The 16,463-nt window shown below is 32.0% G+C and overlaps 1 protein-coding gene across 1 annotated transcript in view; it reads left to right on the top strand.

Moving 5' to 3' along the window:
• LRRC40 (leucine rich repeat containing 40) overlaps positions 1-13,735 on the top strand; it is a 51,941-nt gene extending 38,206 nt beyond the window's left edge. Inside the window, exons 11-15 of the mRNA XM_060089954.1 lie at positions 2,312-2,419; positions 4,934-5,044; positions 7,384-7,461; positions 9,681-9,866; positions 12,301-13,735. Of these exons, the coding sequence (XP_059945937.1) occupies positions 2,312-2,419; positions 4,934-5,044; positions 7,384-7,461; positions 9,681-9,866; positions 12,301-12,406 (589 nt within the window). The 3' untranslated portion in view covers positions 12,407-13,735. The remainder of the gene's footprint in view (positions 1-2,311; positions 2,420-4,933; positions 5,045-7,383; positions 7,462-9,680; positions 9,867-12,300) is intronic.
• The last annotated feature ends 2,728 nt before the right edge of the window (positions 13,736-16,463 follow it).

The raw sequence follows: 16,463 nt of genomic DNA, 5'->3' as shown, positions 1-16,463 counted from the left end.
ATTGGAGGGGCTCCTATATTGGTAACTAAAAAATAAGTATCATTTATTTAATGAACACCTCAAGCAGGCAAAGCGTGAGAGGTTGTACTCTGTTTATATATTTGAATACAAGTCAAATAATATGTCATAATAATGTGCTCTGGTAGCACATATGATAAACCTGAAATAATTACAATGTTGGTATATAAACTGAGGCAGAAGCCTAATAATTTTTATATATTATGTGTGTGTGTTCGATTGGAGAAAGAAGATACCTATGCATAGATTGGAAGTGGTTGTCAAGTATTCTTCAGTACTATCTAAGGCAGCAGTGATAAAAACAACCAATACTGTCAAAACTCTTGCAGTGATTAGCTCATGTCTGGGTATTGTAATGAAAATAAAAAAGAATACAGACTCAAGTTAGATAGTGACTGGGTTTGTTCAGTTACCCACACAGCCAGCATTAATTTCTGGCCTCTTTTCCTTAACGTATGAGTAGGTACCACCTGCTGAACGGTTAAGATTCAGTCTCTGTTTCAGATTTGTTATGTTCCATTCACATAGAAATCACTACCCTAAACCACCTTCCTTCTTTGACACTGTAACACCGAGTAGTACTCTTCCCTACTTGTAGTTGTGTCCTTCTTCTCATAGCATAACATAGCAATTTAGCATGTCTTATCTTACACATAATATAGCCATTTATTCAGTAGGTAGTTTTGGAGTCTACTAGGTATGTATCAAATTCTATGCTAGCTGTTGTACTACCTGAATGATCAGACAGACTTGATTCCTGCCTTGGAATTTCTTACCTTAAATTTCCTTTTATCTCTGGCTTCCATTCTCTTCACCCTGCATGGATATGATTTACTGAGTTTCTATTCTGTGCTGGACATTGTACTAGGTACTTCACATATGCTCTTGCTTTTAATCATTTAAAAAATCTATAAAGTAGTAGTGATACAATTTTTTTTGGTGGGATATAATCATTCCCATTCTTTAAAGGTACAGATGTCACAAAAGCATAATGAAGATAGCACTTAAGACCATACATCTTAAATTGTTTTGATTCTAAATTTATTGTAATTTGTTTTCCTTGGAGACTTTAATTGGACAGGAGTATCCTATTCAAAATATAAATTATTTCCCAATCTTAAGGCATAAATGCCTTCAACTAAAGTTTTAAACATAGCGTAAATCTTCAAAGTTTAATTTGAATAAATCAGTTTCCCATGACTTGAGCATTTCTGATGGAAAAGATAGAAGTGCTCCATCTGCACAGCAGAAAATGGGTCCTGAAAGCAAAAGTGGAAGGCATAATAACAGTGAAATCTAGGCTTTTTATCATTTTTTTATCCTTTTATCTTTCTGTATACTGTATGCTTTTCTTATACAGTTCTCCCATAACACACATTATATGTAATATTGTTTTCTTGCTCATACAGTCATTCGACATTCCATTGAAGATTCTTTTAAGTGGATGAGGTTAGGCATTAAAAATTGTAAAAGAATAACATAAGCATAACAGCTAATTATAACATCAAATTGTTAAATCTGCAAACGTCAGAGTTCTACTATACTTTCATTTAAGATTAAATTTATATTTTATTGAAAATATAACTGAAAATTTTAATGAAAAGGAAATGTATTTATGTTTATATTTGCAAAAATTCTGACATAAATAACAATGAATAATTCTTCAGATTCTAATTTCATAGAACTGAGGTTTAAGGAAGGTAAATTACAAAGCTTATTTTATTAATGGAAGAACCAGGAATAGTTTAATTCAAGGTCACTACCCTGTGTACCTTTTCACATGCTAAATGAGATAGAAACTGGTTTAGGTTATGAGAAAACTAGTTTAGTACAGTGTTGAACTTTTAAAAATGATTGTTGTCTTATAGTTAACTATATACCCAAAGAAAGTTGAGAGCTAACCTCTGTTAGAGATTTTTAAGAAAAGGGGTGAGAACAGTTCTTTAAATTATACATTTAGTTTTACTCTGAGGTAGAGGAATCTATTAACTGTTCCTTTACTGTATGACTTTTGGACATCTTAGGCTCTGAAGATATCTCTCTGTTTTTATTCCCATTGAGTATATGACTACACAGAAGGTGTGGCACAGTGTTATGACACAATATGTTGTCTGAATTCCTAACAGTTAACATTTTGTGGGTTGGCAGGTTTTTTTAGCATTTTTACAGAACTTCATAATCAACTGTCTTGAAAAATCTCCTTATGAAATCTTTAAAGGCCTTAAAAATGAAAAGCAATAATCTTCTTTCCAGATTGCTAAGAATGATGCATTTTAAACCATTTTTCATTTAGTGATAAACAAACAACTTTGATTCCTGATGAAGTGTTTGATGCAGTAAAAAGTAACATTATCACTTCTGTTAACTTCAGTAAGAATCAGCTATGTGAAATACCCAAAAGGTAAGAACTGTTCGTGATGCTATTTCTGTTAAGTTGTGAATCATTCTCAGTTGTACTTGCATCTTAGTTGCAAGAATAATTACTTTTCATAGTTTCTTAATTAAAAAGTGCATGTAAAAATTCTTACATTGTTAATATTTGAGGGATTTGGCAAAATTTACTTAAGTATTCCCTGAGACACTTTTAACATTGGTTCTGAGAGATAGATAGGTTAAAACTTTTTCTTTTACATTTTAAACTTGGAAAATAGGTATTAGAATTATTAAAAATATTACTTTTTTCCTATATAGTGAAATATCAGAGGAAAATTTTAAGAGACCATCTAAAGCCAATTTCATGTAGATTAATAGGAATTTGGGACTTTATGTTAATGAATTGCCAAGCCAGTGAATTTTTCCACTGATAGTAAAAGCAAAATTGACAACTCTTTTAACATTTTCCTCCTAGAAAAGGATTCTTCATTTACAAACATTAGAAATCATTTGCCTTGTACTTTGTACTGTTTAATACATCTCTCTGGATGTTAATTATAGCAAAATCTTTAGGTTTTGAGAGAATATTAGTTTAGTATAGTGTTGAACTTCTAAAAATGATTGTTATCTTGCCATTAACTATATACCCAAAGAAAGTTGGCAAACAGCCTTGCAATTAAAACAGCAGTATGGGAGACAGGATAGGGTAATCATAAAGAATTAGGGCAATAGAGTCAGTTGCTTGTATCTATATCCCAGATCTATGAGCTTTGTGGCTTTGGGCAGGATAACTAGCTTCTCCTAGTTTCCTCAGTTGTGAAGTAAAGATAATAGTAGACCTATTTATAAGAATTAAATTAAATGACATATCCACTTAAAGCATTTAACCAGTACCTAGCACTTAATAAATACTTAAGTACTTTAAAAAAAAAGAAAAAGAAAAAAGAAAGTGATGTATTGGGGAAATTTCATCTGACTGCCCCAAATTTTTTTAGATAGCTTAAAATTTTTAAAAAGTCAGACAAACTATTATTTGCTTTCTATTTACAGAGAATAGTTTGAGGAATGTAGATCTTGAAAGATGATAACCTTAAGAGATTCTACTGAGAAAGGGGATCTAGTTCATTTTCTTTTTCTCTCGTTTGAAGTGTTCAGAAGGTATTTGAGCATTTAGATTGGCTCTTAGATAAGACAAGTTTGCCTTGGGGATCCTAGATCAAACAAGCTGATTGGGGATGAAGATGGAAGGAGTTAAAAGATATTATGTTATTGCTTACTTTCTCATTTTATCCCACAGTCTGATTATTTTTATGCAAAACAGTATGCTATTCTGTTACCACAGTTATTTTGTCATGTTTTTTTCACAAGTCACAAAATTGATTGCAAAAATAATACTTATTTATAAAATATTGGACTAAATGAAGAGAAGTAATTTATGGTCTCATCACTGATTTATTCTATTGACTTCCTGGCATATTTTATTTCAAGCTGCTACCCATTTAGAATTACACATATAATTCGTATCTTGACTGGTTTATTTGTCATAAACATTTTCCCATGTTGTAAACAATACTTTAAAAATGTAATTTATCTATATACCATAAGCTTGATTATGGCAGTAAATAAAACAAAACATTGTATTTCTAAGCCAAATTTTCAGAAGAATTACTAAGTCAGAGTATGGCTCTCGATATATAAGTCCAAAAGCTTTCCAAAAAAGTTTTATCAGTTACATATCCAGACTTATGGTATCTTTCACAGAATCTTCTTTAGCACAGCATTTGATATTCTTTCTTTTTTTTTTCTTTGCTAATATGATAGACAAAAATGATTTACAGTTTAACTTTTGTTTTTTGGCAAATCATATGTAACATCTCTTGTTCTTAAATTAATATCATACTTTCAAACTACTAAGTTTGATCAGGTTTACTTAGAAGTATTTAATTCTTCCTCTCTAAGTATTTGGCTTAAGTTGCTTAGTAGTAACACTTAGCAAACCTAGGAATTAACTTACTGTTTTCTTGCAATCATGATTAAATGATAATTTGGATAAGATACTATACTTTTAAAATGTTGCCATATCATATTTAAAAAACATTTTGATGTATCAGATACTTCTGGTACTTAGATGGTTTTATATTATGGAGTCTAAAACGATAACTATGATGTTACAGAATATATGTCTAACAATTTATTTTATGGATTCAAGTCACAGATATAGTATAAACATTGCCTAGATTGAATTTTTTTTTGTCCATAATTGGTTTAAATATAAACTGAATGGTTTCTTAAACTTCAATCTACATTTAAGGTCAAATAGCAATTCTTGGATAGATAATATTATGGCTGTTTTTAAAAACCTATTTTTATCAGTTACACATCCAAACTGATGGCAATTTTTATGAGAAAAGTAACAGTTACAGAAAATCTTAATTAGCAAAAATAATGTAAGATTTTTTTTCCTCTACAGTCTGCTTGTAGTTTTGAAGTTCTGACAGTGAATTCAAATAGTATTAACATTTAAAAATTATCTTTGTTTCAGGATTGTGGAACTGAAGGAAATGGTTTCTGATGTCAATCTCAGTTTTAATAAGCTTTCCTTTATATCCTTGGAATTATGTATGCTTCAAAAATTAACTTTTTTAGATCTCAGGTATTTATTGATACTATTGCTTCCCTTTTAAAAAAATTATTTATTTATTTAATTTATTTATTTTTGGCCACATTGGGTCTTCGTTGCTGTGTGTGTGCTTTCTCTAGTTGTGGCGAGTGGGGGCTACTCTTTGTTACGGTGCATGGGCTTCTCATTGTGGTGGCTTCTCATTGTGGAGACAGGCGCATGGGCTTCAGTAGTTGTGACTCGTGAGCTCTAGAGTGCAGGCTTAGTAGTGTGGCCCACGGGCTTAGTTGCTCCGGCATGTGGGATCTTCCCGGACCTGGGCTTGAAGCTGTGTCTCCTGCACTGGCAGGCAGATTCTTAACCACTGTACCACCAGGGAAGCCTTGCTTCCCTTTTCTAATAGTAACTTATCTTTGTGTTTTACCTAACTTTTGCCCTTTCCCTCATGTTTTTCTAAGAAAAGAAATTGGTCTTTAGTTTATTAATAACATTTTAGAAGAAATCTGTAATTAAGCATTTAGGAAATATTTTAATCAGATGTCATCTGAAGGTAATTTACAAGTTATGTGACAAGACAAAATTACTTAAAATATTAGAAAATATTAATACATTATTTAGATTCATGCTTAGGCAAAATTACAGATAGCACATGGAAAGTGTTTGCTTCACATTGTTTCTTTTTTGCATAAAACTCTCAAAACCCTATGCTGGCACAGCAGCTAGCATGACTTCTCTCAAAAAGAACCTGTTTGGTTTCAAAATATTATATTAACCATGCAAGGCAAGAAATAAAGAAAAAGAACACTATGAGTGGCAATAAAAAGAAAAGAAACTATTTAAGGCTCTACAGAGGTAATAGGAAGTTTAGTTTATATATGTCCTAAGTTGAAGTGACAGGATCAGAAGTGTCACAGTTTTGGGGGGGTAATAATAAGTATTTCAGGGTTAGATAGTCATTTATTTTCTTGGGCTTTAAAACTTAATTTGTAAAATATGTTTCTTATTACCTGGGCTTCTTACTGCTCATATGTTGTTATTTTTAGCTGCTCTTGCTTTGCTCAAACAATAAATTACAATAAGCTATTTATATCTGTTTGAAGATTTATTCTTCCTGTAGAGACAAAAATTTTTTTTTATGGGGTTAAAGCAAATACACTAATAACTCTGCTCCTGCTAAATGCGGAATTGCTTCTTTTTTCCAGGGGTAATTACACTGGCAAAACAGTTTAAAACCTCATTTTAGTTCAGTATTAATGGAACAGTGAGAATAAATTCCTGCCTCCATTGCTGCTGACTTTATTTTTCATCCCATTCTCCTGTGTGTGTGTGTGTGTGTGCGCACACGTGTGTGTGTGTGTACGTGCACATGCCTCTGTCTGTAACTATACCTGGAAATTTCTAATTAAGTGACTAAAATACGCCTTTATGTTTGCTATCAGTAGGTATAAGACTCCAGGAAAAGATAGAAACCATCATTGTGTTATTCAGCACAAATTAATAAAGGCAATAACTGGAGAAAAGTACAGAGAAAAGAAAACACAACATATGTTGAGACAGTATGACTCATATATTAGGCTTGACTTCTGAATGCAAAGATATAGGTTAGAGAAAATTATTCAGTTATGATAGATAGCCATCTAGTTGGATATAACTTTTTCACAAATATTTTCTATTATTAGTACTTATACGGCCTCTAGAGTGCTTCTACCTTCTTGTTAACCTTTCTTCTAAAATTGTTCCCAGATCTTTTCAGTAGTAAATGAGATTCCCTTTACTGCTGTGTTTTATTGTAAGATCTTAAAAAATTATACACTGTGCAAATTGAAATTTCTAAACTTAGAGTAGAAATGGACTTACTTAATACTTATGTAGTAGAAAGCTCCAAGTTTCTAAATATATAGAATCTCTTTATTTTCCTGTTTCATCTTTTTCATGTAATTTTTCAGTTGTTCTTGGAGTAGAATTTAATGTCTATATGTGAAATATTTCTATTAATCAAATACTTATAATACTTGTGATATCAAATAATGTAGTATTTATAAGCATAACTAAAAGGGCTCTGGCTTTGGAAAGTATTGTTGATTGCAGTTTGAAGGAGATAAGGGATTAGTTTACAGTGTTTACCCTGTTAAATCTATTATTAAAGAGTTAATTGCGGTATCAGTTGGTTGCACATTGCCATTAGGATTTGGCACATTAATCAAATACTTGAAGCAGCTGACCGATTCAGAATTCTCAGGACACAGCCTTAATGAAATCAAGAATTGACAAACTGAGCTGCATAAATTTTTGTCTGGTCAACATTTTAATTATAAACTAAAGTTGTACAAATTTTCAAACTTTGTAAATCATCTTTTTTCTCTCTAATTTAGGAATAATTTTTTAAATTCTTTGCCTGAAGAAATGGTATCATTGATAAGACTACAGACAATCAACCTTTCCTTTAACAGGTAAGAAACAGAACAGACAAATCTGAATAACAATTTTCTGTGGAAAATGTGTAGGTCTTATTAGAGAATACAACTAGAAGAGCCAAATAAACAAAAAGGCCCTATATGTTTTCTTTATTTAAATATCCAGGTTTATTTTCACTTAGTTCTACTTAGAATTAAAAGTGATGTGGCTTTTTTAGAATTTTCACAACTGATGTCTAGTAGATTTTTTGTTTCTTTTAACCATTTTAAGAAACCTGTAACCTAGTAGGAAGACAGATATGCAAATAAATAATTCTAATCGCTGTAGTGGAAGCACAGTGCGTAGACATAGGTGTTTCCAGAGATTACTTGAAGGTAGAGGAGGTAGCTCTGAAACTGAGGCTTGGAAAATAGACATTTGCCAGACACACAGGGATATGGCATCCCATGTAGAGCAAATAGCATGTACTAAGGCACAAAGATGTGAGAAAATGATGGGACATGTCAAGAAGTTCAGTATGGCTCGGACCATAAAGTGGCGAAGTAGAAGAGTGGAAGTCACAAATGAAGTTGGGTGTGTAAGCAGTAGCCCTTTAAGAGCTTTTTATGCCCAGTGAAATTTAGATTTTATTCTGTAAATACTATGAAGATACTAATAATTAAGAATAGCTAATATTTATTGGGAGCTTATTTATTAATATTTATTATCTGCTGACACCGGACTAAGTACTTTACATGTATTACCTCATTTAATCCTCACAAAAGCCCTACATGGTAGGTTCTGTTATTATGTCCATTTAGAAATGTAGGATTAGGAATTAAGTAACTCACTTAAGGTTCACATAGATTATAGAGCTGGGGTTTGAGCCCAGGTGGTTTGACTCTAGAAGTTGGGCTCTTAACAACTATGTCATTGTTTCCTATGGTGAAAGTTGATTCTGGTAACTAGTTAATATAAATATTAGTAGCTACCATTTAATATATTACAGATACTATACCAAGGTCTTCAAGTATATAAGTTTAGTACTATTATTATTCCTCATTTACAGATGAGGAATCTAAGGCACAGTGATGTTAAAATATTACCTATTTAAGCTTTTGTTCCGTCTACTCTATTATTTGTGTTTTCTCATGTGTAGGTTATACCACTATTGTTATTATTTAAAAATATATGCACTTCTCAGATTTCTTCTCATTTTTATTTGTGAATTGAACTATCGGTTCTCTATTGAGCTATCAATTGCATTGTTAATTAATGTCTTCTGGGGAGCTGGCAAAACCTAACCCTAACTTCTGTGTTAACTAGTGAGCTACATCTTTTTTAATTACCTTGTTTATGGGTTGTGCGGGAAAAAGAGGAGATACTACTTAGGGTGGTTTGGTCCATCTGTAGTCCTTGTTATTGATTGTCCGATCCCTCTGTAACTTCAGAGGTCCCTTGAGTTTACCCTTCATTATTGCTTTTTTTTTTTTTTTTTAACATCAAGGCAGCAAAGGAAGGGCAGTATGGGGAAGTGAAAAGGCCAACTATAAAGCTTTCTTTCAGCTCATCCTTGTCTTTTCTAGTTGAGGCAGCAGTTTGTCTCACACTAAAACCAAACTAGCTTCTGTCCCCCAAGAGATCCTCAGGGATTTTGTGTTAATTACTGAGAATTGCTCTGAGAGCCATAAGCTTTCCCGTCTCTCTTGTGGCATCTTCAGGGTTGCTTTGGGTGAGAAAGCCAGCAGCCTATAGTAGTTTTGTCATTTTTTCAAAAACCAAAATGAGTGTATTTTTGGTTGTTGAAAAAAATGACAAAACTAGTCAGATTTGAAGCTTAAGTCAAAGCAAAGTATAAATCTCTAACTTTTACTTAAAATATTGGCAGTGATTCTCTTTCATAAGGAGTAAAAGTGAACTAAGGAAGAATACCTACATGGAGACATTATACAGAGAGCATTTCAGGAAGATTTCCTTGTCTCCTGAATGAGAAAAGAAAAACATAGGAAAATTTACTCCAAACTTTTGTTTGATTTTATACATTAAATAGGAACTGTTACAAGTCTGTCCACTTAACATATATTTCAAGGTTTCCAGAATTAATCCAGGTTTAAAAAATTTTCTGAAAAATTTAAATGCAGAACTTATACCAAATATTAAAAACTTACATTAAGAAAACTTTATCTCATGGTATCAAACTTAGGACCATCTATTTGAAGGGATGATTTTGCTTCTGATTCTAATATATTTAGGTGTTCTGTTCATATTCTTATAGGTTCAAAATACTACCTGAAATTCTGTATCGAATTCCCACACTTGAAACAATTTTGATTAGTAACAATCAGGTTGGATCTTTGGACCCTCAGAAAATGAAGACAATGGAAAATCTGATTACATTGGACCTTCAAAATAATGACCTCCTACAAATTCCACCAGAGCTCGGTAATTGTGTGAACTTAAGGTAAATGCACCATTATACTAAGTTTTCCCATTCGATTTGTTGAAGGGTTGTTTTTCTGTTTTGTTTTTGTTTTTTGAGGTACTCTTGCAGGCAAGTTGAAATAAAAAATTTAATGTCCCATTAAAAAGAACAGGTAACAGGGCTTCCCTAGTGGCGCAGTGGTTGAGAGTCCGCCTGCTGATGCAGGGGACATGGGTTTGTGCCCCAGTCCGGGAAGATCCCACATGCTGCAGAGCGGCTGGACCTGTGAGCCATGGCCGCTGGGCCTGTGCGTTGGAGTCTGTGCTCTGCAGCGGGAGAGGCCACAGTGGTGAGGGGCCCGCATACAGCAAAACAAACAAACAAAAAACCAGGTAACAAAACTCCGAATCCCAATTCTGTTTTTCAAATGTTACCAAATATATTTTTTAGTTTTGTTTATACAGTATGTATATGTATAAATACAGCAATTGATTGTTTCTAGTGATACTTTTCTCATCACTATGTATGTGTATAATCTGAAACTCTACTGCATAAAAATGTCAAGGAAATATAAATTCCTTAGCTGTGCATGTAAGTTTTTTCAATATCTGATTACAGCCTACTACCATTTTTTCAAGGCCAGCATGGTCCTTCTTACTCTGTGTTTGCTGTTACCTCAGCCTCAAGTGCCTTTATCCTGCTTTTATCAGTAATCAACCTAATTATCACCTTTGAAAACCTTTCCGATATTCCAGGCAGAGTTAGTCCCTTCTCTGATTTCCCATGCTGCTTTATGTGGACTCATTTATACCATTTCTTTGTCCTCCTTTGGAAAATAGTTACCCCAGTGCCTAGACCATAGTAAGCACCTAATAAGTGCTTGTTAAGTGAATATAAAGGGAATTTGAGACATGAACAGAAAGCCCAGTAGTTAACAGCATGTGTCAGAAAAATTTAATTATTGAAAATTATAGAAGACAAGTAAGTCGATTATTGTTATGTGCAATAGTTGTATTCTGTAAAGTCTCTGCGAACACCAAATTAGTGAGTACTAAACCATTACTCCCTAGGGGAAATAACAGAGTTAGGCTCTTTCAAGCCTCTGGTCACGTTTTCATCAGCCAATCAACATATAACCTTGTGTTACGTGTGTTTCTGTATTAAGATGCCTTATTTAATATTGTTGATTCATTAATATAGAGCTATGGCCAAACAGCACTGTGATTTATGCCTGAATGAAGCTTATCTAACATACGTATCTTCTGTGTAAGATACATGATATCCTTCTTGTGCTTAGAAAAACTAGACAACACTTCAACATTTTGCTTGCAGGCCATATTAAACAGTGAAATCACCAAGAAAAAGTACAATAATACAAAAAATGTTGCACTAAATAGGCCATGGAAGGAACATTTGTTTACAGTATGGGAGCTGAAACAAAAAAGGCAGAGTGTCACCTTGTTTGAGCTCAGTTGGGAATGTGCCTGTCAAGTGACTCAAATGTTTTGCTGCTCTGTGCATGTCCAAAATGACCTTCAAAATGCCACATGTATTGATTTGGAGGTTACTAGTAAATTTTAGTGAGTAGGCAAATTAGCAAGTTTGGAGTCTGTTTGAGTAATGAAGATTGACTGTAATTAACTTTTTTTCTATAAATTAAGAAAATCATTCTTTAAAATAATTCCCAAGGCATAGGAATATTTGAAGATATAATTTAGATCTACGGTATAATGTGTTGTGAATCCTTTGACTTTTATTTACATAAACACTTAAGTTATTGAAAATTAATATAAAAGTCTCTATCTTATAATTTAAGATATTTCATTAATTAAATAAAGAAACAAATCAACCAGCCCTTAGATCTTAAACTGAACCTCATTTCAGAACATTTAAAATAGATTTTGTATTTGTGTCTGGTCAAGGGAAGGAGTATGAGGGCAGGCGTGTTAATGTTCCCAGTGTGGAAAAGGATATATCGACTATGTTATAGTCTTTGGTATGAGTATTTGTCAGTTTGCTCATTCTAACACTTGTATAAATATAATTCAACCATTTAGTATATGATCATTATAGGATTGAGAATGTGATGGGTAAAATGATGGTTCATATCCCAGCTCTTCTGTTTAATAGCTGTGTGATCTTGGACAAGCCTTTCTTACCTTCCTGAACTTGTGTTTCCTTATCTATAAAATAGAAATATTAATGGTGCCTACATCACAGGGTTGTTAAGATAATTAAGAGAGTCAGTGAATGTAAGTTACTTAGAACAATACCTTTCACATAATATGTATTCATTTAATGTTGTTTCAGTCATTATTGTAGTTACAATTCCAATTGTTTTAATGCTTAGGTTTGAAAAGGGACAAATTTTTTAAAACACACAAATTTTACTTATAAAATAGCAAATGAAATTAGAAGAAAAGCCTCCCTAATGGAAAATGTTTTAAATTCTTAATTTCTCTCCTTTGTTTAGGACATTGCTACTAGATGGAAATCCATTCCGCGTTCCTCGAGCAGCCATATTAATGAAAGGAACAGCTGCTATTCTGGAATATTTGAGAGACCGAATTCCTACTTAAGTTGGAGTTGTTACATAATCTTGGTCATGTTAATTCTTAGAGTTCTTAGATTGATAACTAACATATTTCTAAGGTATCATGTGCATTTATAATGGTGTAACTACGTATAGTGTTCATACATTTGCTCTGAATGTTTTGCATAAGATTTATCCTCACTTTCATTCCCTTATAACACAGCAAACAGTTTCTTCAGAAGTGAATTTTTATTTATCACAGTTTAATATTTTTATAATGACAAAGCATTGTTGTAGAGGTGGGGTTTTTTTTCCCATTTCTGTTTGTGTTACGTATATTATGACCAATTGCATTGAATATGACCATCCAATTTCTACCTTTTTATTGGATATAAAATTGAATTGAATTTTATTTAATACTGTTCTTTGGCATTTAAAAAAATAAGACTTTTCATTATTCATAATAGGACTTTTATGATGTGGTTGGTGTCAGTATAAGTTTCAAATTAATATTTACCGGCTTGCTTTTGTTTATGTAGTTGAAATGTCTTTACCTAGCCTTTTTTACATGTTTCATGAAATCATTTTGTCGGGGTTTCTAATGTCACAGAAATGCTACATAAGATATAGTTATTGGTGGAGAAAATAGTAAAAGTGTTGTTATAATTGCTTTCACAATTCTGAATTTAAAACTTGACTGTGTTTTTTTTTTTTTTTTAAGATGTCTTAGTGTTAAGTTTCCATACAGTAATCTAGTACTTCTAGATTCAACAAATTTAAAGAAACTGGATCTGCATATTTTTCTCTCAGAGTGTGAGCATTTAAAAAATACCTTTTGTTCTTTAAAAAAAAAGTACTGAAATTTTATTAATTTTTATGGATAACAGCAACAGAAAATAATAGCATATACTACATAGAAACCTTGAAATGTATTTTGTTTAAATACTTACTAAGCAGGTATTTGTATATATAATTACTCTGTTGATGTGTTCTAATCCATCCTTGTGCATTTTTTTTATTTCCAGGGTCTTAATTTTTAAATTTGCTTGAAGTCATGTGGTAATTTTCTAAAAGGGAATTTGTTATATTTGATAAAAATCAAATATGAACATTTGTATTTATACCAAAAATATCAGAAGTAGGCTAGTCAGTCATTATAAAACATACTATGTGATTCTATTAAGTAACTAATCAATAAAATGTATATTAGTTTATATAAATAGATGGATGGATAGGTACGTAAGTAGGTAGATAGATAGGTGGATGGATGGATAGATAGCTTTTGGATGATTGAGACATGCTCATATTATGAAAAAAAAATCATTGCTAATAAAGATAAATACTACATGTTCATTAAAAAGTTACATTTTTCAAATATTGATTACAATGTTTATGTTTTTGGTTTAAAAGAAACATGCCCTTTTCATACAACTCTGTGGCTGCCTAAGAAATCTGCTTCAGTATTAAACAAAAGACATTTTACAATAAGGTGACATTTTATTATTTATACAATAAAGAGACTTTTATGTTATTCAAAACACTTTTTTAAATACTGAAAAAGTTGAGTACACCAAAGCCGAAAAATGGCTCTGCTATACACTGCACAGCATTATTTTAGTCCCTGTATTTTGTATCTGTACAGAAAGCATCTTCAAAATGCATTCTAATCACATTGTACACCTTTACTGATTAGTGTCAATACGTAAAATAAAACTGGAGAATACAGCTTGCATTTGCAAATTAACTGACAAAGTAATTTCACTGATTCAGTAAATTTAAAATATAGATTCATAGGACTTCTTTGCACATAAAATGAAGCAGCTTTCAAGGTTGTCATGGTCTCATACTGCAAAAAAAACATTAACTACATTCACAATCTATGTTAATAAAGTAGTAAATATGTCTTCATTCAGTTTTTATTTACATCAATATGTAGTTCAACTAAAAAGTACTGTTTTAATTGTGATACAGTAATTTCTTTTTTAACACATACAAAAATGACAATTTTTATATATAATTTGAGCTCAAAATCACGATTATCTGAAAATATTAATTACAATACAGCCATTTCAATTAAACATGTCATGATTTAACTTTTTATAAAATGGTAAAATTTGTTATTAAAGTAAGCAATTTGTTTTGAATTGGCTAGAGTTCACCCACGTAGAAAACCTTAAATGGTAAGAGGTGTTTCCAGCCCCCTCCCACCCGAATTTGTATACAGCCACCTAAGCTAGCAAAGAGACAGAAAAGGCCCCAATTTATAAAGATTAAGCCTCTTTTGCTATACCGCTGTGGCCTGTTGTTTCTTCCATAAAAGCTTTACAAGGGTAGTGTCAATAAACTATGCAGTGAAATGCATGCATTAATATACAGTATGTCTGTAAAATGTTAGTGTTTAGTGCACATTAAAATGTTCACAAAGACTGCAAAAGAAGTCATAAATAAAGAAGCACTTACAAAGATCTACCAATTGCAAATTGTAAACTTGAAAATTACTTGATAATATAATGGAATTTCTTTGAAAACAGATCCCAATTCAAGTTCTTTCTCTGGCTAAAGGAGCTCTAGTTACTTGGCCTTAAGATGTCACTGTTTAGCTGCACATATGGTAGAGAAGTCAGATGTCATAAAAGAATATGAGTCTAGAGACTGTCTTCATTTTACTGAAATAGTGGCCCAATGTTGCATCACTGCTTAGGATTTTTTTTTTAAACTTACAGAAGAGTGAAATATTTCACTAACTGAATTATATGACCTCAAATGAAAAAATGGAAAATTTGTGTGTGTGTGCATGTGTTTAGCATATGGAAAAATATTAATATAAATAGGTGGAATTAGAGCTTCATTATACAGTAATAAAAGGATTATGCCCCAAAATAACTGAGGTCAAAAGAAATCAATTATCAAATAGTTTAGGAATGAGGGAATTTTCATGGATACTTAAAAATCCTAAAAACATAGTATCTAGTTTCTTTTTAATTCTTAACAAACCAATTAAAATTTAATCACTATCTTTGTTTAGAATTGCTGTTGTTAATATTTCTTCTCTGAATAAAAAGAGGCTATAGTTCATATTTATGGTTTACTTATATACAGCTGGGGGGTCATGCCCTTGGCTGGTTATAAAGTGGGAAAAATGAAACTACAGTACCTGCAAACCTTACTTTTTGCAAGGTTGTTTTTGATGGCCTTTGAAATTTATAAACAGAATTCAGTAGATTTTTACCTCTGATTTTTCAACTAGGAAAAAATTCCTCTTTCATATGAAGACAGTGTCATTGTCCTTAAGCTTCCTTTAGTCCCTTCTATACACTGAGTACAGAGAGAAACTTGATTGGCTCTTGACACAAAAATATCTGGTTTATCTATCAATTATCTTTCTCGTGAATACTAAGGCTTGCATTTTTGAGGAGGAAAACGTAGTTGAGAATGTTAAAAGGAAATGCCTAAAAACACCATAAAGCAGTATTAAACATTTATTGCATTCCATTGACACTAGGTGTCATCAAAGCTAAAACCAAATTTTCTAGAGTAAAACTTAACATAAAACGTTCCTTTCTGCCCTGAACAGATGCCTTTCCACATTCAAGACCAATAAGAGTCTTCTGAGTGGAAAGACTGCAAGTATTGAAAATAACATTTATTTTAGCAGTACATTCTGAAAATAAATTACCATAGCAAATATGGGAACTGCTTTATGTTCTATCTGCCTGAGAGTTTCATCTTGATTTTCCTGTGGACTATTCAAAAAATTACATAAGATCTCCTGACTAAATAAGGGAAGGGGATTGGGGAGAGAAAGATACAAAGAAATATAATGTGATTTTTTTTTCCCCATTCATCAAATACTTTCACTAATCTAGCTATCATAAAGGTCAGTTGACCTGCATACCTGGGCATTATTTAACCTCATTACATGTGCAAAACAAGTGCAAAGAAAAACACCTATGTATGTCTATACAGAGACATAAAACCTGAGTCACAATAAAAAGTTTTTAATATAAGAAAACTTCTCTTAATGTAGGAAAATAATTTCTAAAGGGCCAAAAATACCTTTATACAATATAATCTGCTAACTTTAAAACTCAGTGTGCATAAGC

This window comes from Mesoplodon densirostris, chromosome 2 (assembly GCF_025265405.1).
Source record: "Mesoplodon densirostris isolate mMesDen1 chromosome 2, mMesDen1 primary haplotype, whole genome shotgun sequence".
NCBI lineage: Eukaryota > Metazoa > Chordata > Mammalia > Artiodactyla > Ziphiidae > Mesoplodon > Mesoplodon densirostris.
Note: the sequence above shows the minus strand (reverse complement) of the source record. Positions and strands in the feature narration are given on the sequence as shown.